General features: G+C 47.1%; 1 protein-coding gene across 1 annotated transcript; it reads left to right on the top strand.

Moving 5' to 3' along the window:
- IL13RA2 (interleukin 13 receptor subunit alpha 2) lies at positions 1 to 26,892 on the top strand. The gene is made up of 11 exons (XM_065411144.1): positions 1 to 165; positions 1,360 to 1,694; positions 6,028 to 6,177; positions 7,665 to 7,816; positions 10,539 to 10,692; positions 11,787 to 11,907; positions 16,448 to 16,632; positions 20,999 to 21,156; positions 22,957 to 23,101; positions 25,359 to 25,461; positions 26,483 to 26,892. Exons 3-11 carry the CDS (start codon positions 6,099 to 6,101, stop codon positions 26,529 to 26,531), a joined length of 1,146 nt encoding a protein of 381 aa, XP_065267216.1. The 5' UTR covers positions 1 to 165; positions 1,360 to 1,694; positions 6,028 to 6,098; the 3' UTR covers positions 26,532 to 26,892.

Genomic DNA, 26,892 nt, shown 5'->3' with positions numbered 1-26,892 from the left:
GCGTCCCAATGACCAGGCCAACGTACAGTATCAAACGGGAGCTCCGGGTTCTTCTCACCTACCAGTAAAAACCAATTGTCCTCTGTGTGGGGAGCTTTCCCCTGCTCTGGCAGGTTGCCATGTCATCTAATCCCCTGTGCCGGATGTCTACTCTGGGCGGTGCCGGTGAGGAGACAGCCTGTGCTGTAGGGTCAGATGTTTTGCTTGCACTGAGGCTCATGCTTGCAAATTTCTTAAGGTTTCTTGGATTGTGGAAATGCTGATGTTTCTGTCAGTGCTGGCCTTTCACAGCACTCCTGAAGGGACACCAGGACCAAGCAGGTGTCATGTGATTAGGGATGTCTTCATAAATTAAAAATTAATTTTGGATGTTAACTTTCTGCAGCCCACAGAGCTTTCACCCCAAACACAACAGCCTGGCAACCGTACCTGTGAAGCAGGGGGTGCAGGTGTTTTGTATCTATATTTCAGTATTCCAGCAGAGGGAAATGCAAAAGATAAACAACATAAGTGAGAGAATCTGGAAACACGCAGATGTAACTGTTGCAAAAAAATACCTTGAATTTGTTTTGATTCATTGCTTCTAGGACGCTCCAGATCACGCAGCTGGAAATGGATCATTTATAGGGCAGCATCTTTGGACAGGTCTTCTGCAGCTTCTAGAGACACAAAAAGCTCTAGACTTTTTGAGTCCAGGGGATGATTATTACTGGTACCCAGAGCCCCCAGTCCAGGGTCAGGGCTACAGGCGGGACAAATGAGTAATAAAAAGACTGTCCCTGCCTCAGAAGTAACAGAGCAGATTTATGACAGAATGTACCAGGGGGGTGAAATGGGTGAATGGAAGAGAGGGAGGGAGCAGGGTGTGTGTGTGTGTGGTGGGGGGAGATGAAGTAACAGTGAAATGAGAGTGCATCTAACAGCTGCTCCAGCTTGCTAGCTGCACAAACATTCCCCAGAGGGGCAGGTTTTTATGGGCACAGGGATTTGAAGGGGGTGGGGGTGAGGCAGTGGTTTTATGGATCTTTTGTGAGGAATTCTCTCCCCCACCCCCATGGCAAGTGGAAGGAAGCCAGGAGGTGTTGGAGGGAGAGATGGGGGGGTCACAGAGTGAATGCAGGGCTCAGGGCTGGTTGAGATCCTACAGCTGCTAGGAAGGGCTGAATCCAGAGGGGCCTCAGACTAGATCACCTGAAAGGGGAGAGAAGCGAATGACAACCCAAACGGGGGAAGGGCAGCCAGGGGGTGGCAAGATGTGTGTTACTTGGCAGCATGGTGGGTGGGGAGGTGTGTCAGTGCCCCGGGGAAGGGGAATTTGAGATGAGAAATTATAGACGTGCCATTTGTTTTCCATCACAGTGAATCATCAGAGCACTCAAAAGATCGCTGTGCATTTACCAGGATATTTATAGCAGTGCTTAACACCAAGGCTTAACAAAACCAGGAGTTTCTGGATTTCCTGTCCCAACAACCAGCCTGGTCAAGGCTATGATCTTTTGACTATTGCAACATCATTACAATGGGTCACTCAATTTTGCAGAGGGGAACAGATTAAAGCAGTCTGACTCCTTGTGGAGAACTCCTGATTCTTCAAACAACAGACTTATTAACCAGGGCAGCTAAGGAACTGCCTGCTGGAAAGAACACTCACTCCGGCTTTAGCCTCTGCTGTAAAACACATCCCAGGGCTCTAGGTAAGAACTTTTGCAGTTTTGAAATGTTGTCCTTGAGTTTTAATGTGCGTCTTGGTTTAGCTGTAGCTTATTTGTTACAAACTAATTGCAATTATTTTTATTAAAATCTGCCTCATCTACTAAATGTTTTCTGTTGGCCATTTGTGCTTAATTCTTTAGATGGGAAATGGAAATCACCTGTGTAATTATTTCTGGTGGCTTTCTCAATTCTGCAAATCAGTGCTGCTCACAGGGGAGGTTGTACCAGTCTCTCACCTGACTCCTAACTGTAAGGATCTTTCTGGTACTGGAGCATATGCACATACCAAGTCTGATGGGTTTTTTCAACAGGACACATTTTATGTTGTGATCACATATATTGTATTTGACTTTCTACAGACTAACTGCTCTCATTTACTGTGTGTACATATCCTCCGGGTATTTCTTGATATCACACTAAAAATTGTACATTTCAGTGTTGTCTTCATTTATATCCATAAACTAGAGCCACTCATATTCCTGTTGTTGTTGGCTTATGCTGGTCACTAACATTTATGTGAATGTCTTTGATTTTGGAACGTACGTGCTTCCTGGCTCTGCCCTTGCATTCTCTGGCACCATTCTGTTCTCTTTTACTGTCGCAGAAACCACAAATTGCAATTATATAAAGCTTTTAATCCAAGCATGTCAAAGCACTTCACTAGTATAAGCTATATGAGCCACAAAATGCCCCTAGGAGACAGGGAGGAAATAGAGAGGATAATTTCCCCACCACTGAAAAGTAGAATGTAATACTTTTGAAACCAATAAAATTACCTTTATAACTGATCTTGTTAAAAGCCATTGATGTGTATTTTATAGACTCTTTCCGCTCCATCCTGTGTTTTTAACAGTAGGAATTCTTTACTGTTAGGATATTTTCTAACACCTGTCTTCAGTATCCCTTAATCTAGCATCAGGCTTTTACTTCTCTCCTACCCCCTACTACTCTAGTGTATAATCTCTTTCTGCACTCTGAGCTGTAAATAAATTGAGCAGAGTGTGAACTGGAGCTGCCCAGGGTCTGCTTTATATTTACATGCCGGCTTTCTGTGTTTGCAGCCTGTCAGTCAGCGGAGCCCCCTGCAAAGCGGCTCCGGGCCAAATCCCAGGTTCTGGCCTGAAGGACAGCGTTTGTTCAGTGGGTGGAGAGGTTTGTTGCCAGCTCCAGGGGAGGTCGCCCCGTGGGCTGTGAGGGTTCTGGCTGCCATAAAGTTTGCTGTTTTTTTTTGTTTTTTGTTTTTTTAAGACAATGAGGTTTCTCCTCATTCCATCAGATACCCTGGTACTGCAATATTCTTGAGGGTGGTAGCAGAACCGAAAGGACAGACCCAGCCCTTCCAGACTCTAGGGCATTGCAAGCTCCTGCTAGAGGCACACCAAGGATGCAGTCTCTGTATTTTTTCTCTCCTTCCTTTGCTAGACTTGAGCAAACAAAATTTGTGTGAATCCATCTCCATATCCCATCACAATGTCAACCAGTTCTGCTGTAGTGTGTGATTCGTTCATAGTCTGTAAACAAGGATACCTTAGGAAGGCAAATCCCAAGTTGCTGTGATGCTGGACTGGCAGCTTCTAATAACCTGCCCAATGCCTCTGTCCTGTAAGTGGCTTGGGGCTGAATACCTTACACACCTATGGGGAAAACACTCCCCTATTTCACAGGGTTCGCAAGCCTAAAGGAATTCCTGTGTAACCTTCTCCCCACCCCAGCCCCCGGTGGCTCTGAGGGTACAGACTCCGGAAGTGTGGGGTGCACTTTACCTTCTGAGGTCTCGGCTCATTCTGCCCATCTGGGTCTCCCTGCTGAAGTCAGGACTCCGCTACGGGTGGTGGCTCCTGGGAAATAATGGGCAATCCCCCGTCTCCCTAGGGACCGTACTCACTTCATAAAGGAGCACACGATTCTCAAACACCCCATGAGCTTTATATAAACACTAGACATTCTAAACACAAACAATGCAAAGAACAAGTGATATTATCTATAATACATGGGAATCTGGCTAGACTTAAAATATAGATACGCAGCCATCCATGGAGGATGCCCTAAACCTTTTGTTCTTTCATTTAACCACTCACAAAGTCTCCCGGACCCTAGTTGCTATGTCAGCTCTCTAACCTGCCAGGGGAGCTGTTGGCAGCACACCTGTTGATGCTGCAGGTGTCTGTCTCGTCTGAGGGGCCGAGGAACCGCAGAGCGGTCTGGGTCTCAGCAGTCGCTTTCCAGGGGATGGGCTAGCGAGCTTAGCAATCAGCTGTCCGCTTTCCCTCCTGCCTGAGGCAGGGTGACCAGATGTCCCGATTTTATAGGGACAGTCCTGATTTTTGGGTCTTTTTCTTATATAGGCTCCTATTACCCCCCACCTCGTGTTCCGATTTTTCACACTTAGTGTCTGGTCACCCTAGCCTGAGGTACCGGTCAGTGGCAGCTCAGCAGTGGGCCGGACAGCCACTCCCTGCCCAGTGGTGCGATAGGCTCTGTGGGAATCGAACTAGACCATTTCCCACTTGAGGGTTGGGAAAACTGAAAAAACAGCCAATCGGTGAGGGGAGTGGGACGCTCCCTTCCTCTCTGTCTCTCTCAACTGTCCCCCCAGAATGAGGGGAGGTTTCTGGGGTAAAGAACCAGTCCGAGCTCCCCTCCGTCGAGACATATGGGGCTGCTCTAGTTCCCTCCCTCCGACCTCCTCTCTGTGTAGAGGAGGGTCGCCGGACAATGGGGCAGCAATGGTTCTGGGATGCCACCTTCAGCCCTGCCTGACCCAGGTCCGTGCTGGTGAGAGGTAAGGGGGGGTCACACTGGTAAGTCTGAGGAGCTGCCCAAGGGAAGGCTATGTAAGAACAGACTGTTGTTCTTAGACTGAATCCAGGTCATGTTCGTCGGAGCCAAATATTTCAGACTGGGAGAAATTCTCAAATTCTGCAAGAAAGTGGAATTGGTGTTTACTGTAAGAACTTGGGTTTCCAAACTCTGCTGTAATGTTGCCCCTCAGTTGACTTTACAGTGTAACTTGCATCCACTGACACAGTAACTGGTTCCTTGACATCAGTCCCAGTACCAGCGTAAGCAATTCTTACTAGTGTTCATACGCCATCTCCTGCGTTGGCATCCAGGTGAACTTGCCGGCTTTCCCCAGCCGTGGTCTGAAAGCAGTTTGCACTGTTGCCATGTGGGATCCAGTTCCCAAGGGGAGTAGCCAGTCCAAGAAATCGTTGGAATCAGCCTTGTGTCTCGGGGTGAGCTGGGTGACGCCTGCTCCCCCTTCTCCAAAATCCCTCACGTCCTGGGCAGGAGGGGGAGGGCGCTTGTCTGCTGAAGGGGGAGGGATAGGGAGAGGGGAATGGATCTGGGTGTCTCGCCTGTTCCTGCCCTTTATTAATCCAGGATTTACTGAGGAGCCCCCTGATTGCTGTTCCCTTCCGTCCCTACAGCTTCTTAAATCTTCCCCTGGTTCTGCCTCCTCTGGGAGCCCCTGCCCCAGCCCCACTCTGTGTCTGAGTGCGGGATTCATGTAGGGCAGAGACTGCAATCGGTCCCCTGATGCCCCCTGGACTAGCTCATCTCATCCAGTCTATCTGGAAGAGCTGGGCAGGAAATGAGTTTTGTTTCCATGAAAATACTGATTTTTGTGTGTGTGTTCTGCTGAAATCTTTCTTCAAAAATTTCCATGTTTTCATTGAGAAACTGGAACCCAGAAAACAGAGGTTTGGTTTTGGTTTGTTTTGAGCCACCAAAAGCTGAAATTTTGATCAAATGCTTAACGTTTTTGGGAGCTGGCTGAAATTTCTCTGTTTTCAAAGCTGAAAAGTGTTCAGGTTTGGGGTTTTCTGATGAAAACCCAAAAATGTTAATTAAAAATGGGCATTTTCTGCAGAAATCCCTGTGAGAGAGACAAGCTCACACAGAGCTCTTCTTCAGGTTTGTGTACACTTGAAATAGGGTGACCAGAGAGCAAGTGTGAAAAATTGGGACGGGGCTGGGGCGTAACAGGAGCCTACATAAGAAAAAGACCCAAAAATCGGGACTGTCCCTATAAAATTGGGACATCTGGTCACCGTAACCTGAAAGCTCATCTCTGACCAACAGAAGCTGGTCAAATAAAACATATCCCCTCCCCCACCTTGTGTCTCTAATCTCCTCTGACAGACAAGGCTACAACCACACTGCATATAACAGTGTGATTGGCATTTAGTATCACCATTGATAAAATGCTTGTAAGGTTGTTACTTGTGCTCACAAGACAGCAGGAAATCTGCTTCTCTGGTGTACCTGGTTATATACCTTAACTAGTTTTCAACCCGGCTTATTTTGTAGGTTTCTCGTGTGCGACTACTTTTCTGGCCTAATACACTTCCCAGTGGGAAGCTTTGAAGTCTTACACATAAATGGACATCCAGTGGATTTGTGCTGTCACCATAATCCTAGCATGGTCCTGCAGAGGTTCCTCAGGACACCAGACAGCAGGTAAATCAAGGAGCGTTCATGATAACGCTGTTGTCTAATGCTCGCTTCAGATTAAATCATGTGCCGAAATTTACCAAGCTGTTTATAGAGCATAGGGCTAGAAGGGACTGCAAGAGCCGTCTAATCTACCCCCCTGCCAAGATGCAGGATTTGTTGTGTCTAAAACAGTAGGAGGACGATTCCCAAGTCTTAGCTTTTCATGGGCAGACCCCTGTCGAAGGGTTTACAATTGCAGGACTGGGCAAACATGCTACTATGCTTAATGGGAGCTTTGCAATTAACTTCAGTGGAAGCAGGAAGGGGCATCCAGTGCTGATGTACAATACATCTATTACATGTTGCTGTAATGTCTAAACGCACCTGGGGTGTCCGAGAAAAATATTCCTCAATATTTCCCAGTGAAGCCGAATGTAGCAGCTTAATCTGGTGGATGGGGCTAATTTACAACCTGAAGGGAACTGGCAATAAAATTGTTTCTTCTCGTAATGAATGTTTGTTTGCTGTCAAAATGCCGTGCGTGCTTCCAAGGCTAAAAGAGAGGGAGGAACTGAAACGCTTCTGTTCCCCGCTCAAAGATAAATACCTCCAGGTGATTGAGTCACGTGACTTGGGGACTCAGCGTTGCAGTCCTCTCCCACATGAAACTTCCATGGGGCCAGATTCTCCAGAGCTGGCCCAGGGAGGTGCAAATTACACCTGGGCACCAGGAAGGAGTCCCTGTGCATGAGGACATGTGGTGGCACCGTTACCTGCTCTGCTTCAGGGTGTCCGCCAAGTGGAGATAGCTCAGCAGAGGCTGCCTCGTAGCCCAGCTAAGGCAGAACAAGCTGGAGTCTTCTCCTTCTTATGCATCAGCAGCGTGTAGCAAACAATTCAAGGCAATTACCTCTGTGCAACCTCACTGAAAGCAAGAGGGCTGCCCAGCAGGCCGCAAGGCATCGTTTGACTACATGAGATTGCACAGGTGTAGCCAAAGCTCTTGATTTGGACCTAGGATTACTGGTGCTGGAAAGAGCCTAGCATAACTCTCAGACCCCAGAGTGCACAGGGCTGATTTTACACCAAAAATGTCTTTCCCTGGCTGTGCGCACATTTGCTGGGAGGTGGCTGAGTCAGCCTGGAAGCGTGAGAAACGTGACATTTTTCACAGGAACAGATTTATGAGCCCTGGTGCCCCGTCCAAGGTACAATTACCCATGCCAAGCCTGGCCATTTCAATGGATCCAACATTCTTCATTACCTGTCCTAAACTGTTGAGTCTTGCTTCTGAACATCGTTAAAACACTTTTTGAACGGAGTCCAAGTAATTCGTGCTTAATCCTGGAGGCAGTGGCAGTTTTATGGTGGTGCAGTGACCTTGGTGCAAAGCATTTCGAGATTCTGTGGTTAAAAGGCAGTTTGTCTGTGCAATACCATAGTTTGAAATATCTGTTTTTTTTTATTTCTCTAAAACAACTTATTTTATCCAACTGCTTTTCCTGTTTCAGTTGAACCTCCCCGCAATCTTCAGATAATTGACCCTGGACTTTTAGGCCATCTCTATATAGAATGGCAGCCTCCACCTTCCCAGCTAACCCTCGATCAGTGTACAATAAAATATAAATTAAAATACCGTAGCACGGGCGATGCGGATTGGAAGGTAAGCTAAAGCAGAGCTCGGGGTAGAGTATATTGCTACTGCTTCCCCTTTGTTTCATCTGTTGATTACACCTTTTTTAAGTGAATGATATGAAGTTGGTAATTAAAGCAACTTCCTTTGACAAGGTCAAACTGTCCACCAAAAAGATGAATGATGTAGAAACGTAGGTCTGGGAATAGGATGAAAATATTTTACAGCTTAACAGCAGCTGCCAAAACCTTTGGGACCAGTTGAGGGCCTGCGTCTACAAACCCTTCCGACTGGGTGTAGTGCTGATTGCCAAGCGTAATCTCCTAGTATTCAATGCACTAGGAGTCCGTCTCTGCAGAACTGGGAGTCTGTAAAGTGCCTATGATCCTTTGGGATGAAAAGTGCTTTAGAAAGGTGAGATTATGTTTGATTCACTCTCAGAACAGTCTAACATTTCTTTTACCCACGATGATATTTTTTATTACTACACCTCCACCCCGATATAACGCGACCCGATATAACACGAATTCGGATATAACGCAGTAAAGCAGTGCTCCAGGGGGGCGGGGCTGCGCAATCCGGCGGATCAAAGCAAGTTCAATATAACGCGGTTTCACCTATAACGCGGTAAGATTTTTTGGCTCCCGAGGGCAGCGTTATACCAAGGTAGAGGTGTATTTACATTTATCTCTGAGAGATGGTCTGAACCGAAATCATCCATAAAATAAAATTGCCCATCTTATCACATTAAAATGTAGCAAGGAGGAAGCAGATATGCCTGCTGCAAGCAGGATTGTTGAAATACTTGTCCGTGGGCTGGGAGATAAGGCTCCCACACGGGTAAACATGTAACAGAGCCAGAGGAACAGACACCCAACGCTCCAATTGCTCACGGTCAGATATTTAGAAATGCCCCCCGAAAAAAAGAATCACACAATATTGTGTTGGACACACTTCTCTGTAGGGCCATTTGCAAAACCCACGGAAGACAAAGGGAGGCTTTCCAGAGACCTCAGTGGGCTCCTAGAGAACAGGTCAAGTTGAGAGGTGAAAAGGATAGAAAGTGGAATATCAGAGTGCGGCCAATAGCCACACTACCACTGCTGGACCGTTTCGTCTACACTGGGCACACTCTGTCATGCTGCCTTTAGCGCTAGGCCACAGATTTGTCTGGCTGACTATTCAGAGGAGAGTCCTAAAGCAGGGAAGAGCTCTATTCACCAATCCCCATTGCTAGGAGGCATTGAATAGGTCGTGAAAGGGGAAATGCGCTGCTAAGTGTGTGTCTGGGTTTCTCCGCTTTGGTTGGGGGAAGTCAAACCTTTAGTGATACAGGAATGTCTGGGTGTGCTGATTTGTCCAAGATGATTTTAGCAGCAGCTCAAAAAGGAAAGAAAAAGAAATCTTTGAAGAAAAAAGTCAGAATTCTCTAAATTAGCAAAGATAACGAAGAAGAAATAAAGAGACAGACTAGAAGAGCAGGAGCGGACTCAGATGAACCAGCCAAAGCATCTTGTAAAATGCAGATCAGGAAGAAAGACCGATAACATCATTGTGTGAAATACCGGTACCCAGTGTCCTGCCAAAAGTTTTGACACGGACAGGGCTTATTAACTAACTTACTCTCTTGGCAGCCTAGAGTACACAGAAGAAGTGAAAGATGAAGTCACAAAACCAGAGCATGTGCCCACAGGGAGCAGATTGTGTAAAAGGCTGTGTGAGCGTCAGAGCAGAGGCTAGTCAGAAGCACATGGCTCAAGAGACTGTTTTATATTCTTGGGCTACTAACAAAAGATGCAAGTGCAGGGGCTGAGTGCATCCATTGCGGTGCTGCAGGTGGGACAGGAATCGGGTTCTGCTGTTTCTCTTCTTTTTCTTTAAATAAATCCCATTTCTTTCTCTCTCATTTTAATCCTTCTCCAGTTCTTTTTCTTCTTTGGTTTTTAAATTTAAGCCTTCATTTGTTTGTTTTCAAGTTACTTGGTGATATAAAATTTTTTCCCAAGTTCAGGAAAAATATTAAATGCTCAAAAAATGGTAAAAGTCCCAGATTTGATGGGATTAATTCCTAGCAAACTAGGAATTCCTAGCTCCATCTCCCTGACTTGGGGAGATTGGTTGCACTTTGCCACATGAAGAATCAGTTAAAAGAACGCAGATTTGCATGACTCATCTCCTTCTGCTGGTTCTAATCTGGGCTGGCCCTTTCTATAGCATCTCTGTTAAATGCTGCAAAGGGCCACCTCCCCTAGAGTCCCCTGCTGCAGTGAGAGACCCATACAAACGAGAAACTAACTGATTAAGGGGCAACATACACTGGTCGTGTTCAGGAAGAATCTTTCCTTCTGGGCAAGTTGTTCCAGAATTGTCTATTTGGGAGTTTTCGCACCTTCCCCTGTAATATCTGGTGCTGGCTACTGTTTGAGACAGGACACGGGAATAGCTGGATCATGGGATTAGGTTAGATGAATTTCAGGGTTTCATGACAGTGCTGTGAAGGATATCCATCCCCATAGAGGGAAGTGCAGAGGAGTGAAATGTTGGGTGCTGGATAAGCATTGGCCAGTGCAAATTTGATAGGAATGTAAAAGATCTGGATTGTGTCCACAGGAAACATATTGTGCGTGTGTGTGTGTATAAACCTATGGTGTATATATAACACAGTACAGTGTAGAGAGCAAGCACACATAGCAAACCTTGCAGCCAATATAAACACCAAAAGTTGATTACAGTGTTGTCTGTGTTACACCAGGTTGTTTTTACTAAGAAATTAAAATATGGCGATGGATTTGATCTCAGCAAGAGAACTGAAGCAAAGGTCCAGACTCTGCTAGAAGGACGTTGTACAAATGAATCTGAAGTGAAGAGTGACTGGACTCACGCTACCTTCCAGGTTCCTTCACAAGGTAAGGCGCAGGCTGCCGTTCCCCACGCGACCTTTCCAGGCCTTACGCCTTCCTGGAAAAATGTGTTGACCTGACTGAAAGGTCCCACAACCAAGTTACTGCTGCCCCAGTACGTCTCCATCACCTGAGGTGCATTAGGCGCAGCAGAGCCTGTCAGGCTGCTAGATGCAGAAAATGTTTTTTGCCAGGTTAGGCCATTTTTTTGCTTAGCAAATTGTCATTGTTGTTTGAGGGTTGTGGTCTACACGGCAGTTAGACGCCCCCGGCTGGCCCGGGCCAGCTGCCTCAGGCGCTCGGGGCTGTTTCACGGCACTGTAGACTTTTGGGCTTGGGTCCCAGAGTCTGGGCTACAGCCCGAGCCAGCAAGTCTGCACGGCAGTTAAACAGCCCACGAGCCTGAGCCGGCCGACACGGGCCAGCCGCGGGGTTTTAATTGCAGTGTAGACACATCCTTAAACGTCCCATGCCCGTGCCCTGGTAGCAGCACTCTGGCTCGACCTCCCGGCTCACACCTGTGCATACATCCTCTCTGCGGTCCCTGGACAGGAGAACTCTGGCTCGATCTCCCACACCGTGCCCTGACAGGAGGGGAGAATGCGACTGACCTTCCCCATCAGCGATCAATAGGACTGTCTCGCTTGCACGCTGCCTTTCCTCTCCGGCTCTCAAAACCCTTTGCAAAGTATTGCAGAGCGCTGAAGTGAGTTGTCTGACAATGCGCATCAAGTCATAGACTGAGTCAGAACCAGGGACTGGCCCTCCTGCCTTGTGACCCTGCCTCCCTTAGCTGAAATCTGCTCAATGGCTCAGACATGTCACCTCTGAATAATTAAGCCAGGGTCACTTATTCACCCTTCCGTTGCAAATAAATAAATGTAAATAGGGTTTGATATGCAAAGGGTCACTTAAAATGAAGTGTTTGCCAAGCTCGTGAGTCCCTCTGGCCTGCGGCTATCGAATTATCTTGATTGTTCTGTTTACACGAGTCAGCATGATGGCTCAGAGAAATCAAATGGGTTGGCGAGGCTATTTCTCAGCTCAGCCAAACCGGGCCTTTCGAATAATAAAGTCATTATTTCCTTTTTCTTGAACAGGAGATCTGGAGTCACAGATCCGAGACTTCCACTGTGTCTATTACAATTGGGAGCACCTCACATGCACTTGGCAGCGGGGCCGGCTAGCTCCTCCTGGGGCATGTTATGAGTTATATTATTGGTACGTACCAGCTCGGCGGGGAAGCATTTGGGTGCCAGGGGAGCAGTCTCACGGGGCAAACAGCACACTAGAATCGCACAAAGAAACAGCCGTCGCAATTCTGTTTTCGTTGCTGGTGTCCCCATTACATGACTCATAGGTAAATGCCACACACAGATGTTAGCACCTAGACATGGGGAACAAAGCATGAACCCTGAAAGCCAAGGTTTGGGGCTCCTGAAAACAGCCTTTGTATCAAATTATTCTAGCAGAGATGTGCCCAAACCAAAAGCCTAGGTTGGAACCCCCCAAACTCTGGATCTGGAGCCAAACCTTGTAGCCCTATCTCTAAACTTGTCTGTACCAAACCCCAGGTCTCAATGGCCCTGGGAAAGTTTGGGTTTGGGTCTGGAATCTGCGGCTCTCTAAATCATTATTACTGTCCTACAGTTAGCACTGAATAGTCTAATAGGGAGGAATTCGTCTTCTGCTGCCTGGGATTCTGTGACATTCCCCAGGGTACAATCTGGACTGACAGACAGCCGTGTCCCCTCAATTCTCCAGCCCCCACCAGCAGACTCCCATTCCCAGATTTTCCCTCAGAAATGTGCCTCTTGTACTGCCCAGCCGCCTCCTGGATGATACAAGCTCATATAAGGTCTGTCATTTATTAATAGAAAATGATATGCACAAATCTGGTTATCCCAAATGGAGTTTCCCAAACATTTCAATCCAAACTCTTACTGGTTTAGATAAAACAAGAAAACAAATTTATTCACTACAAAAAGACGTTAAGTGATTACAAATAATGAAGTGTAAAAGTCAGAATTGGTTACAAGAAAATAAAAGGTAAAATGCACTTAACACCTAACTTAACAAGCTAAATGAATTCAAAGCAAAGGTGTCTCTCGCCACATGCTTTAGCAGTCTTACTGGATAGAATCCTACCAGTCAGGACCACTCCCCCACTTCAGCATTAATTTCCTTGTCCTTCAGGTGGTGGTGATGCCATGGCAGAGAGAAAGGGAGGAGTATTTTGGGACCTCTGTTCCCCTTTCTTATAGTTGTCTTTTTCTTTGAAAATCATCTCCAGCTGAGGTTCAGGAGACAGACAATATGTGGGGACCAGAACCACCTGCTGTTTCTTTGCCAAAATGTAAATTTCTTGCTCATGCCCTTTTTCCTGCCAATGAATGGCCACTTAACCAGGCGACAGACTATTTGATTTTGTTGACACTTGGCTGAGGCATCAGTTTGTCTTTCCTCTTTGAGGAACTGATATGCGCCTGCTTTTCTAAACATGGAACATGTCGCATTAATGTTATTCAGTAGAATCTTATACCTTTACATACAAAGTTGCCACACACATTTTACCAGGACAGTAATGATCAGCAAGTTATGAGTTTTCAAACGATACCTCACAAAGCAGCCATCATAGCCTTGTAAAAAAGGTGAACATAGGGCTACAAACTGTCACAGATTCACAGTCGCACTTAAACAAATGGCTTAAAAAAGACTAAACTTTTCAAGATTCAAAATTGACTGGAGAGGGGCCCCTTCTGGCTGCCTTCAGGGTAACCTGGGACAGCTCTTAAAGGGCGAGATCACTTCCTCCCACAGAGGAGGGCAGTAGCAGAACAGAGTGGGTGGGGTTTACCCTCCCCCACTCTGCAGAATGGCTAGGGGGTTAGCTGTAGGACCAGGGACATTGGGGGATTCACTGCCTCTGCCCCCTTTCCCTCCCTGCCCCTATGTCAGCCACTGCCCTGGACCCGCCTGTAGAGAGGTTACACAGCACGGAGAGGATCAGCAGAGATGCTAATGGCTCCTGCAGCTGAGTTTGGGCGGTGGGGAAAGGTACCTCAGTCTGGGCATGTCCCTCCTACGCCAGCCATAGCGCCACGGCCTGCAGTCTGCAGAGCCCCGTCCTCACCTAGCCCCAGGGCCTCCACCATGGAGAGAACTGCACACACAGCCCGTGCCCATCTGCACACAGATCCAGAGGAGTGAGCTCCCCGGCCTTAGTTTGTAAATGCAGCCTCCTCTTTGCCTCCTGGTGAGGGTTCCCTTTCGTCACGGGGGTTGTGCTTTCTGCACCTGCCGTGTGTATTTTGCATTTGTGTGTTGCACCTTGAAGCCCCTGCCTTTCCCATCAGAACTAAAGCATGTCAGCCACACATTTCGTCTCTCTTCATAAAGTCAAGTAAATCTGACTGTTGTGGGAATTGGCTTGAGTTCACCAGTCCTAGTGAGCAGCCTAGTCTGAAGGTTAATGCTTCTAGGCTCTTGTCTTCTTTTGCACGCCAGCCACTCTGGGTCCCTGAATGTGTATCCCACAAAAGTTAGGGGCTGTTAAAGTGTAGTGGTGCCAGCCCATCCAGACAAGGGCTGTTAATTCATGCATGGTCCAGCGATTTCTTCCGCGTAGTTAATCCTATTGACCTGCTGCAGGCTGCCACGTAAGAATCTTTTCTTTAGGAAAAACAAAGTTGGACTTTTGGATCAAAGTAAATTAACAACACACTATCACATTTGTTCTAAGCAATGCAAAAGTGAGTCAGTGAATTACTGGTAAGGCATCGTTTTTACTTTCCCCATGCAAATGGGACACCGACATCTATCCAGTTGTTGGTTTCCACATGCTTTTAGCAATTTTGCCAAAAACCATCAAAACTGATGAGAAGTTGTTTTAGTAACAGTAATGCCAAAGATCTGTTTGCAAAACGTGACTGTGAATTGGAACAAACGCCCGGAGCTGGGCTGCGTTCCAGTTAACCTAGCAGCTGCACCAAGGGCATTTTTCAAATTGCAGGAGTTGCTTGTTTATTTATTAAAGCAACGTCCAGTGAAGAGAAGGACCTTTCCTGGCTAATGTATTCTGCACAGGGACACCCACTGGGCTTTGAACAGAATGGCCAAATTCAGCCCTCCTGCAAACTTCATGGAAGGACTCCAAGCAAGTGGGAAGTTGGGGAACCAGCCCTGCCCTAGCAGAAATGGACCCACTAGTGGAATGTCCAGGATCTGGGCAGGAAGGAGGTTCCCTCCCTGGAGTATGGGATGTTTAGGACCATATTGGAGCTCAGTGTTATGAAGTATTAGGGGAGGAGTATCTCCATGGGAACCCCAGAGGTGAAATACCTGCCGAGCCTATAATGCTTCTAGCTGGGCTGGGGAGGGGTATGTGCCAGTGGCTCACAGTGTACAAAGACAGCCCTCCAGCCAGCACAGCCACCAACCAGTACGCAGAGGGGGTCAGGGCCAGCACCATGTCCCTGCCGTGCCCGAATATAGCCCCCTCCCCGCTGGGAATGTACGTCCTGCTGGCACCACTGGCCTGCGCCCAGCATTCCTGCAATGCAAGCAGCCAAGTGAGTGGGAGATCTCCCGGCGTGAGCCCACAGCAGAGTGCAGGCCTGCTTTGGCCCTGGCTGGAGGAATGTTCCCGGCACAGTTGAGGGGAGGGATTCCCGATGCTGCACTAGGCTGTGATTTCCTTGGGAAATGTAACCGTGCAGATACTTACTGTGACAGAGAACGAGGTACCCCCAGCTCCGGGTCAAGGCACCACTTCCTCCCCAAGAGCTCCTGGCTCCGGTGTGGTGTACACCAGGGTTCAGTGTGTGCCATGCTTCCTCTGGAGGAGCTGGTCTCAGGGGATAGGAGGCTGCTAGAGCGAGGGGAGTTCCTCCGTTAGCTCTGCTGGTAGAGGCTGGAATTCGTAACCCTGGGATGAATGCCTGCTGGTGACCCAGAGTAGCAGTTGTTACACTAGTATCTTCCCAGGGTGCAGTACCTGGAAAGAAAGGGCTCGCACCTCTTCGGCTTAGAGTCCATTTAGTGACCAGACCTTCCAGGGTTTCCAGCAGACTGACGCACTTTGCTGCCTGGTGTCAGGGGATATGTTACTTTGCAATCTTTCTGCGCCGCGTGACCTCATTGCAAAAGGCAACGTTCTGTATGTTTGGCTCCAAATGGTAAAAGCTGCAGTCTCCACGTTCTAACACTCAGCCACATGGCACCTCGTCAGTCATCACGAGCAACCCCCTGATGGCTTACCCGATAACCTGGGCGTGCCCCTTTCCAAGAATGCTGCAGTGTTACTCACCAGACTTCGACTGAGTCATGGCCTTCTTTGTAAACATATTTTTAATTTGGTTTAGCCTGAAACTTTAGAGAAGAGCAGATCAAAATACAAGACTTTTCTTCTGCCTCCTTGCCCTACTCATTAATTAGTTGCAATTTTTTTTAACCCTCAATCTTTTAAAACAGGAAATGAAACACAACTTCTTTTTCAGTTCCAAATGCTTTTTCACCATAGCCAGCCTGGGAACAAAAAGGATTCATGTTTAATACTAGGGGTGTTTTTATATGTTCATAAAGTAGTGATATTAATATTTATTCACTCTGACTCATGATTAAAGAGGCCATTCTGGTGTAGATTTTGATTGTTAGTCAATGACCTGGCAGACCTTTCTGCAGAATAAAACGCAGTGCAAATATTTTAAAAATCCCTGATTTAAATATGGCAGGTAACAGAATTTTCCTATCTTATGCATAGGTACGAAGGGCTGGATCACGCAATGCAATGCAGTGACTATATTCAGACTCATGGAAGAAACACTGGATGCAAGTTGCAAAACCTGAGGCAGGCAGAATATATTGATTTCAACGTCTGTGTTAATGGTTCTTCAGAGTCCACACAGCTGAGACCCTCCTACTTCACATTCCATCTTCAGAACCTAGGTAATGACAACGGCCCCATCTATTTTTGCAGGCTTTGTGGGGAAAGATGCGGGTTCTTAAATGGTCTAGTAGATCCTGGGATGGTTCAGTAGCTGTCTTGGGGTCAGGTTTCAGTGGTTTGTAAGTACGATGGTAATTAACTATCGGAACTGCTTACCAAAGGATGTGGTACAGTCTCCATCACTGGCCATCTTTAACTCAAGCCTGGCTGTCTCGGTAAAAGATCTTCTCCAGTTCAACCTCAAATGATTGAGGTAGGTGCAGGATTCACAGGGGGAGGGTTCCCTGCCCTGGGCTTTACAGGAGGCCAGAGGGTTGCCAGATGTCCAGTTTTCAACCGAACACCCAGTCGAAAAGGGACCCTCACCAGCCCGGTGAAAATGAGCGAGTGAGTGAGGGCGGGGGAGAGAGAGTGACAGAGGGAGGAGAGGGGATGGAGTGGGTAAGACCTCGGGTAAGGAGCGGGGGCAAGGGTGTTCGGTTTTGTTCGGTCAGAAAGTTGGCAACCCTAGAAAACTTTCACATCTATGAACAGAAAGCAATGAAGCTTTGCTGCTCTACACCAGCTGAGGATCTGGCCCTTATGGGCTGGTGGGATAGTTTTACGGTCTTGGCTCGGCAGCCCTAATGACTGGGTAATTTAGGTGTTGAACTGAAGTCTTCAAACTTTGCAGTAACTATTGTGTGTGTTAAAGGCGCTTACAGGGTGGGGAAAGTGCTGGGCACATTTTAAAAAAATCAACTACAGCTCACTTACAAGAAGCCAGTTGGTTCTAGTCCAGTCTAAGGGCCAAATTCAATGTCTCAGTAAACAGTGGCAACTGAGGATGTCTAAACTGTTTTAACAGTCGCATTGAGGACACTGGAAGTAGGTGTAAGTCACCTGAACTTATCCTCTCCCCCAGACCTCTGGATTTGGCCCTACATGTGATAACCGGTCTACAAAGGTGTTGCCTAGTGCCACCCTAATGCCCATGTTAAGGGAGAATTTTGTAAATAACCGTGGAAAGAAACAGACTGTTGCAGATGCTGGGAGAAAGTGGGGAGGTGGGTTCCTGCTCACAGGAGAGGTGTTTTCCCCTCTTTCACCTAGCGACTGTGTCACTGGCTGGCCCTTCAGACGATGGTCACTCTGAGAATGATGGGGCAGCACTGCCGGAAGTCAGTACGGGTGGGAGCAAAGACTCCGTTCTGTATTGTGCAGCTAGTACCTGATGTGGCATATTACTGGCTGTGGGTGATTGAATAAGAATTGCCATTGGAACAGAAACAGCTTCTCTGTGTCTTAATACAACTCGTGATAATTCAGAAAAGTGCAGGGACCTTTCAGCTTTTTATTAAAATCAAGAGATCCACAACTGGATGCAGTATGACAGTTACCTGTTAGACTTTTTGGCTAAAACCATAAGTGAGTTTAGAGGGAGCTGCACCCCGGGGAACCAAAACCAGGAGTGTGGCTTGGACAGCTAATAGAACAGAGTACAAATGTGCTCCACTGTCCCTTGGTAGGGCCTCGTAGCATGGAAATCGCACCAGGCTACGTTCCCTTACTCTCACATCAATATGTTGGTCCAAGGGAGGAAGGCTGGCACATGCTTCCTGTATGACTTTAGGCAAGTCACTTAATATTAGAACTAGGCAGAAGTTTTTGCCTGAAACATTTTTGTGCCAAAAAATGCAGATTCAGGTTGACAGAAATTTTTTCCAAATTTGTACTGAATTCGCCAAATTACTTTTGTTTGGGGGGTGGAAAAAGTCTGAAAACAATCTGAAAAAATCTAAACCTTTTTTCCCAACACTTTCAAAATAAAACATTTTGATTTTTCAATTTGAAATTACTTTTTGTTTTGAAATTTTCTTACATTTCTTACAAAATTAAAAATGTTTAAAAAGGCTTGAGAATGAAAAGAAACATTTTGACCCAAAACAAATTTTACTCTTTGGTTTGCTGAAAATATTTGTTTCAAGTTGACCTGAATTTAGTTTATTTAACAGACAGCGAACTGAAAAATCAATTCCTCTCTCTGCGTTCTACTCACTAGCTCTGTAGCCCTGTTTGCCCGGCCGTAATATGGGGAGAATGAGCTCTCTCTCCCTCCCGGGGGTGTCATGAGGATGAAGTCATTAAAGCGTGTGAGATAGTCAGGATTTGAGTGGTGGGAGAGACACATCAGGATATAGGTTGTGTAATAGAGTAGGGGGCTGTAACGGGTTTTGTATACCATTTTACACATCACCTATGAATTTAGCTCCTTTTAGCTATCATTATATTTGAAGGCAATTTAGAATGTTTCTACCTAGGAAGTTTGCATATGACTGGGATTGATTGATCTCTTCAGTATTAACAACACTTCTGATTGATATGCTGCTGGCTTGGGAACAGCCGTAATGACTCCAGAGTAAGGCTGGCCAACATTTTTCCTTTGAAAGTCTTGTTCTGATGAAAAACAGCCTTTTTCAAATAGAAAATTAACGGTGAATGCTCTTTCTTTCTATGCAACTTTTCCATCTTGTGACCAGCTCTACTCACCAGGGCTCTCTTCCAGCTCTAATTTCTGCGATTGCAAACAATTGCGTTATTTTTAGAGGGCACAAATAAGCTTGCTGCTGGTCTGCAATATGTAACCTCATGAGACAAAGCTGGTTTGACAAAAAGGATATCGTAAGTCCTGGAACATTTACCATTGAAGCCAAAGCTCTAGGTATTATGGACTGTATTATGCCATAGGTTTTTAAGCCGAATACTCTCACAAATGCACAGCCATTGATTTTAATGTGGAATTCTGCTTAAAAATCTCTCTGGCACAGTATGGGTCCACGATAGACCCTTACTTAAGAAGGGAGCAATCATTAACAATTCCTATAGTAGAAGAACACGGGACCACACAGTCGCTTCCCCCCAGGAGGCAGGAAATGCCGTGACTCCTCCCACTCAGACCCCAAATGTACACAAGAGAAGGCAAAGCCTCTGGCAGAGGGTGGATGTTCCCTTGGTGTGTGGACATCTCCGCGCCCAGGTTCACAACAGCAAGCTAACGCAAACCCGGGTGCAGTTAGTGACAAGATGGAGATTTGCTACAAGCTTTTGCACAGTGACAGATGATGTGCTGATGGCGGCAATATCCTGGATGAACCTTACTGAATTAAATGACTGTATCATTGTGGGCCAGGCATTGTGCAGAATTCCCTGCCAGGGATTAAGAACAGTGGAGGGTGATTAGGCAAATTCACTTGGGTTGCAATATCGTCCAAGCAGTACCACCACCTGGAGAGGCTCCCATGGGCTGGGTCAGACTGGATTCTCCAGTGACCAACAGACAAAGAAAGGACTTAGGTTAAATAACCTTGGGGGGAGGGATAGCTCAGTGGTTTGAGCATTGGCCTGCTAAACCCAGGGTTGTGAGTTCAATCCTTGAGGGGGCCACTTAGGGATCTGGGGCAAAATCAGTACTTGGTCCTGCTAGTGAAGGCAGGGGGCTGGACTCGATGACCTTTCAGAGTCCAGTTCTAGGAGATAGGATATCTCCATTAATTAATTAATTAAAAAAAAACCCTGACTCCGGGCCTTCGTTCTGATCCAGCAAATGGACAGGTTCCAATCTTTGCTGGGAAGAGTTGGAATGACTCATTCTTGTTCTGAGCCAAAGGGGTTATGACCTGGGAACTGCAAGAAAACCTCACGGGGAGGGGGTTGAAGGACTGCTTAGAGCCCTTGTTGGTGTTGGGGTGTCATCTGGTAAGCTCATTATCATGCCCATAGGTTCTTTTATTGTTTTTCCTGTAATGCTTTTACCGTAGGAATATGTGCTTGCTTAGAAAGAGCTGTGTGGTGATTTCACCATGGCAATGACCCTGTTTCTTGTCTCTGAGGAGGAAAGTAACGCAGTCCTGATGTTGCTGGGGAATTCACAGTGTAGGCAGGGTGCTCGGCAGCCTGACAATACCCTGGTCAGGAGGGAGAGAGACGCATGTCTCCACCCAAGAGAGGTGTCGGCTGGAGAGCCAGAAGCTGAAACATGGGTGCCCTGGCTGGACCATGGAGGGAAATACAGGTCCAGTTGCCCTGAACTGTGATGCTGATCAATGCCATTTACCTACAATAACCTCTCAAAAGACTTGCCATGCATTAAAGAGCTTTAAGTACCAAACCCCATGTTTCAGGGGAAGAATCTAATTCACACTGACATTCGGAATTAAGTATAATGGCCCACATCTGTCTTCAGCGCAGCCCACATCATGCAGCTGGTTGTCAGGATGACAGTGGACGCTGGGTACGGTCTCCGGAGAAGCCGCTGAAGTTCAACCAGTACTGAAAGGAACAATGATTCCCCAGTGGAAGGTCTGATCATGTCTCTCTCCTTTTCAGTCAAACCTTCTCCGCCTGAGAAGCTGTCGGTTTCCATTTCTGCCTATGAGGATGTTCATGTGGAATGGAGCCCTCCTGCTCGGGGTGCGCCCCCGCACTGCCTGGACTACGAGGTGCAGCTGACGGAACACGATGGCGATGCTGATGCTCCCTGGACGGTATGCGACGCACACGGTTGTTGATAACCAGCTTTCCTACACAGGGTTCTAGTTTAAGTTGAGCAAGAAAGTTGCTCATCCTGAAGCCTGTTCCATCTCCTCGCCGTCAGGATGGGATGGGCGGGCCGGAAGCTGAAGCAGGCAAGGAACAGCCCTGAACTGAATGGTGGGAAGGCTCATTAGCTGCCACCAGTTTGTAAAAGCCGGTGAGGAATGAGGTTTTATGGGTGCATTGGGGCAAAGTTTGACCCGCTGAAGAGAGAGACTGGCCTAGAGCCTGCTCCAAATATGCAGTGGTGTAACAGAGGGCAGGATCTGACCTCAACAGATGGAATATAAGGTGACCTATAAAAAGATCCAATCTTGTGCCTTCTGGATTGGATTGTAAGATCTGCAAGGGGCAGAGAGACGTAGCTGGCAGGTTCTCCATCGTGCCTGCACATGGATGTAAAAGCATGACATTCCTTCCCCCAGCTGAGCTTAGTGCCCCAGGACTCTGGCTTCACCTTGGCTGACTAGCCCTGACACCAGTACTCGAATGGGTGGGAGGCAGGGGGAGCAGGCTGTCATGCCTGGCTCCCCCGGCTTCCACGGGTGAAGGGGGCAGAGCTGCCTGCACCACGCTCTTCGCAGTGCTTGAATGGGTGGTGGGGATGCTATTGCAAGCAACCTCCCTGCTTGGTGCCTGAATGGGCAGCAGAGGGCAGAGATTGTTATGCCAGACCCTACTTCTTATTGCCAGCTCTTGGAGAGAAGAGAACGAAGGCTTTAAAAAGGGAACAGACGTGTGTTTTGGGGAGAAGCATATAATCACTTCTAGGGGCGACTGTACCATCAGATGTTCATTTCTTTCTGGGTGAAGCCTGGTTTTATAGCTATGGCCCCTAATTAGGATTTAGGGATCTGGGTTCAAATCTAGTGTTTACCCAGACTCCACGTGTTACCGCAAGCAAGTCGCTTCATCTCTCTGGGGCTCAGTTTTCCATTTGTAAAATGGGGATAACAGAACTTCCTTTCTCCCAGCTCCTCTGGCCAGTCTATATAGACTGGAGTCTCTTCAGGGCACGGTGCTGGGCACTGCCCCTGGCAAAAAGGGGCCCTGGCTTCTCCTGAGGCCCCAGGAGATACTTGAACAACTTTCCAATTCAAGCGTCCAAAATATTAAATGTGTCAATCCTGCAGCCTGCACTCGGCAAAGCTTTCCATGGAATCCACGGGAGTTTCGCCTGAGCAAGCACTTAGGATTTGGCCCAAGGCAAGTGTAATTTTAATGTCTTCAAAGGAGTGACTCTAGCGCTGATGTGCAGTGCCTTCCCTCTTGCCTGTTCCGTTACAATGTGGGCTCCAAAGCTGCTAGAATGAATCCCTGTAATGCTGTGTTTACTGGCCAATTATAATCCACCAGTCAGGTAACTTTACGAAGGGCTCCACAAATGAGCAAGAATAAACTGTGGACGTAGCTCACATGCAAGTACAACTGGTTTAGACTGTTGGTTAGTTTGTTCGTTTTACTCATGCTAGGTCTGTAGAAAGCCATCACTAAATGCATGTAAAATAAACAAAGCCGGCCTCCTGGGGGGGTTAACCAGCCTCCGCAGGAGCTGTCGCTATATTGACAGAAGACGCTCTCCCCTTGGCGCTGTCTAGCCCGGGGGTTACGTCAGTGTAACTGCGTAGCTCAGGTGTGTGGAGAGACACAGAGATATACTGATGTCAGTTTCTAGTGTAGAGATCTGGTCTAAATCCTGTAGCACGTAATCAATCAACCTTCTTTATTCTGCACGTTCACTTCTTTCTCAGGCTGTCTCAACCCAAGTGGAAACCGCCTTTACCTTCTCCCAGGCCAATCGCAGCCGCGTCTCATGTGTCCGTGTACGAGGGAAAACAAACATGTTCTGTGCCGACAAGGGCTTTTGGAGTGAATGGACGCGGGAGTGTTTCTACGGTAGGAGACAGTAAAAGAAACTAGTGCGGTTTGGGCCCCCTTTATCGGTCTGTCTTGGGACTGAGAACTGGGGATCTGGCCCAGAGATAGTTTTGCATCTTCAAAGCACATTGCAGACATGGGCTATTTAACCTTCACCAAACACCCCCCACCCCTCCGTTTTACAGGCAGGAAACTGCCTCTTGGTGGCCACGCAGTGCTCTGCTGGTCGCAGAACTGAAACAGTTTTGCTGGTCAGGGGCTAATTTTGCAGAGCTGACTGCAGGGAGTCCGGCACCCCAGTATGCCATGCAGCCCAGTTCCATGAGAACGCTTTCCAAGTCTCCGTGGGGCAGGATTTGGGGACTAGGGCCAGAGGAGGTGCTGTGCTGTCCGTGGGTCCGTTGGCCATTGTTCTGAATACAGGACCATGCAGCCTCAGGAAGCAGTGGACTGTGGAGAACCACATCCTGGGGGCTCACCAGGGAGACCCCTCTGCACCGCCCAGCTTCTTGACCTTGGCGTGGAAGGCGAGGGTTTAGCTGCCAGAGGGGATTTCTGGTTGCTGAAATGGGGCTGGGGATTTGGGGAGGAGAGGGCTCTAGGAGGATGAGCCCTTCTCTGAGAAGCAAAGGGGCAGCACGCGGATACAGCCCCCCCTTGCTACGAAGCAGGTGTGTATAGGCAACCCAATAGCAAATCACTTCCCAGGCTGGGTCGCAGCCAATGCATTTCTGGATCTGGTCACCCCAGGACAGCACCAGTCATGAGATTAGCGAGTAAACCCACTTATAAATGCGTGACACACCTCTTCTGGGAAGCAGCATGTGGGGGATCTTGGTTTAATTAGCAGTGAGAGCAGCAGTCTGAATGAATGCAGGGATAGTGGAACGCTCCAACAGCAAGTACAGCAGGGTGGTGAGTCTTTGGCCAGACTCGCCTGGAGGGAATATCTGGCTCTAAGCTCATGTTGCGGGGGGCTCAGGATTACACCCCATTCCCTGGAATGTGTGTCTCATCCCATGTACTCAGACTGCTGCCGTCTGCACACTGGCTGCTAGCAGGCTGGGGTGAAAGCTCAATATGCTGGTGTTTTCTAGCCCATATGGTGTGACCCTCGGGGACGGAGGTCGTAACGGGGACCACCCGAGTTGCGCCCACAGGGAGAGGGGAAGAAGTCAGCAAAATCGTATTGTTGCTAGGAACCTGCCCAGCCTTCTGCTCCTGCCTCAGAATCAGCCCCGGCTCTCAGCTCTGGGGGCTGAGGGAGCCGAGCTGCAAGACTTCACAGCCGCTGGGAGGGGGAGAAGGGGACCAGCATCCCTCACCCAAACCACCCCCATTGGGTCTTGCCATGAACTAAATCCCAGCAGCCTTTGCAACCATGAAGGATTGTGAGATGAGGAGGAAGGCATGGTGGATTTTGGGGGGTGAGGAGGTTACACATTAATACATTCAAGCCACACTGGGTTATCACAGGATGCAGGTGGCCAATTGTATAGTTTCTGTGACCTGGCTACATGAGTGTCATGGTTACAGTGGGCCTTTCTGGACTGAATTTAAAATCAGTTTCATGAGGTTAGTTGTTTTGAGTCCTAATTCTAAAAAGCTGCTAAGTGCCCTGTACAGCACATGATTGGAGAGGGTTATTCTTATGGGCAGGGCCCCGGAATCAGGCCTTGGCTGTGCCGCAGGCTTCCTGTGTATTCTTGGGTGGGTCACGTAACCCCTCTAGGCCTCATGTTCTCATCTGTGAAATGGGCATGCCAGTAATTTCTGTCTCCCCTCTGTCCGCTGGGGCTATTCAGATTGGAAATGTTTTGCGGGAGGCACTTCCTTTCCTTGGCAATTGGAAAAGCTAAAACAAGAATTGTGAAAACGTTAATTCCCGTCGTAAAAACACATTATCACCCCAATTCCACTACCCCGCAGCAAATAGCACCCCAGACTCTCACCAGCATGCGTGAGATCAGAACTGGGTCTGCTGCCTCAAGGTTTGTGAAAGATGGTTCCCTCTTGAAGCGAGTGGGTGATAAAATCTCAGTTCAGCAAAGAGCAGCAATGGTGGACAAAATACGGTCCACAGCTGGCATAATGTGGCTAAACCTAAAATATTTGCAAGGATTAATGGACTTGTGCAGCATGTTAAATCTAATAATAAACTAGCCCATATGATGGGAAAATGGGATTTTGTACTTGGCTCCAGTCTTTTTACAGTGTAATGTAATTACTACCAAATGGAGAAATTCCTTTAATGCTTTGTGGTTTGTCTTCACAGTGTCCAGAAAAGATGAAAAGCAGCTGTTCATCCTCATTGCAGTAGTCTTAAGTTTTTTGACTGTCATTATAATATTGATATTAGCTGCACAGCGCAAGAAAAGGTAAGTGCTAAGGCAACTCGTAAGCGACATACTTCTGTCTAGCCGTTTCAGATTGTGCAGTTAGAAATGAAATGAAGTAAAGTACAACTGATATAATGTCATATTCTGTCACCATTGGCAGTGACCTGAGAGCAGAACTTGAGCTTTAGACTGGCATTAAACAATATTTGTTTCACATGCTAGCAATGAATATTAAGTTTAATACAATATTAACAGTTACTGTTAACCAACACCGCTATTGTGCATAAACGTATAGCTCTCCTTATCACACAAATGTCGAAATAAGAGTGACAGTTTTTGTGTCGGCTTCATGATATAAAACATATTAGAAAGGCCCAGGGAGTGAGCGGGTACATCTTCCTCCTAACTGTCTAGGTCAAATTCAGGTGATGTAAGTTACACTTCTGATCAGATTTTTCTGTTACCCCAGTGTAATTCTCAACTGTTTCCATTCGTTCCAATGGAGTTACTCCCAACTTACACCAGTGTAACTAATGCCAGCATCTGTGCCCAAAGCCATGGGGGCAGATCTTCAACCCCAGGGTAAATTTGTCCAAGCTGTAGTGGAACTATGTCAGTTCACGTGCAGATGCTGCCCCACTCTTTTTATGCCAATATCGCTTAACCTGCATTGTTGGGTAGAGATTTTCCCATATGAATGATTGCACAGAGGGAAGCAGGTCTGGTAAATTAATTACCCACATCCTAGTTACTTAATTAAATGTTCTTTGGGTCAGAAGTATCCCTTAGGATCTATATCAGGCAAATTACCCATGAACCCGATGTTTAGCATCACTCTTTCTCTATGACCACATAATCTCAAAGCACATGGATAGTCTGTTGTTGTTTTTACTTATGCAGGTGTCAATGCAGAGGAAGAGTTAGCTATAGAAATATTGTCACTCTAATAAGAGTTGAATTGAAGCCTATTAAATAGATCAATTATTTGGATGTCCTGGATTTTATATATTACCTACACGTTGATATTTCTGTTTTTTATTTGCCTTTTTATATATTTAAGAACAAATGGAGAGAAAAATATATCACCTACATCTCGATATTTGGACTAATTCCTGAACAAAATGATTTCCAGAGATGCCCTGTGAGATGTCAGTGGAACTTACTGCTGCATTATGCACGTGTTATTGATGTCCATAATAAAGACCCATGCCAACTTCAGGTTCCTGGCATTCTTGGCAAATTACACGCTCCAGTGGGATGCTAACGCTGCAAATGGGCTTGTTGTGCAGCTCGTGTCCAATAGATCATCCCAAGAACAGACATGAAACCTGAACTTCTTACGAGACTTTTCTACTTCCCCACCCACACTTAGTATGCTTCTATAGTCCAACAACACGAAGGTCAGAGAAGTTTATTGACTGATGCTGGAATAATTTTTTATGATAAAATAATGGGGCAAAAAAGGAGGCA

The sequence above is a fragment of the Emys orbicularis genome, chromosome 9 (assembly GCF_028017835.1).
Source record: "Emys orbicularis isolate rEmyOrb1 chromosome 9, rEmyOrb1.hap1, whole genome shotgun sequence".
NCBI lineage: Eukaryota > Metazoa > Chordata > Testudines > Emydidae > Emys > Emys orbicularis.
This window is presented reverse-complemented; position numbering and strand designations above follow the sequence as displayed.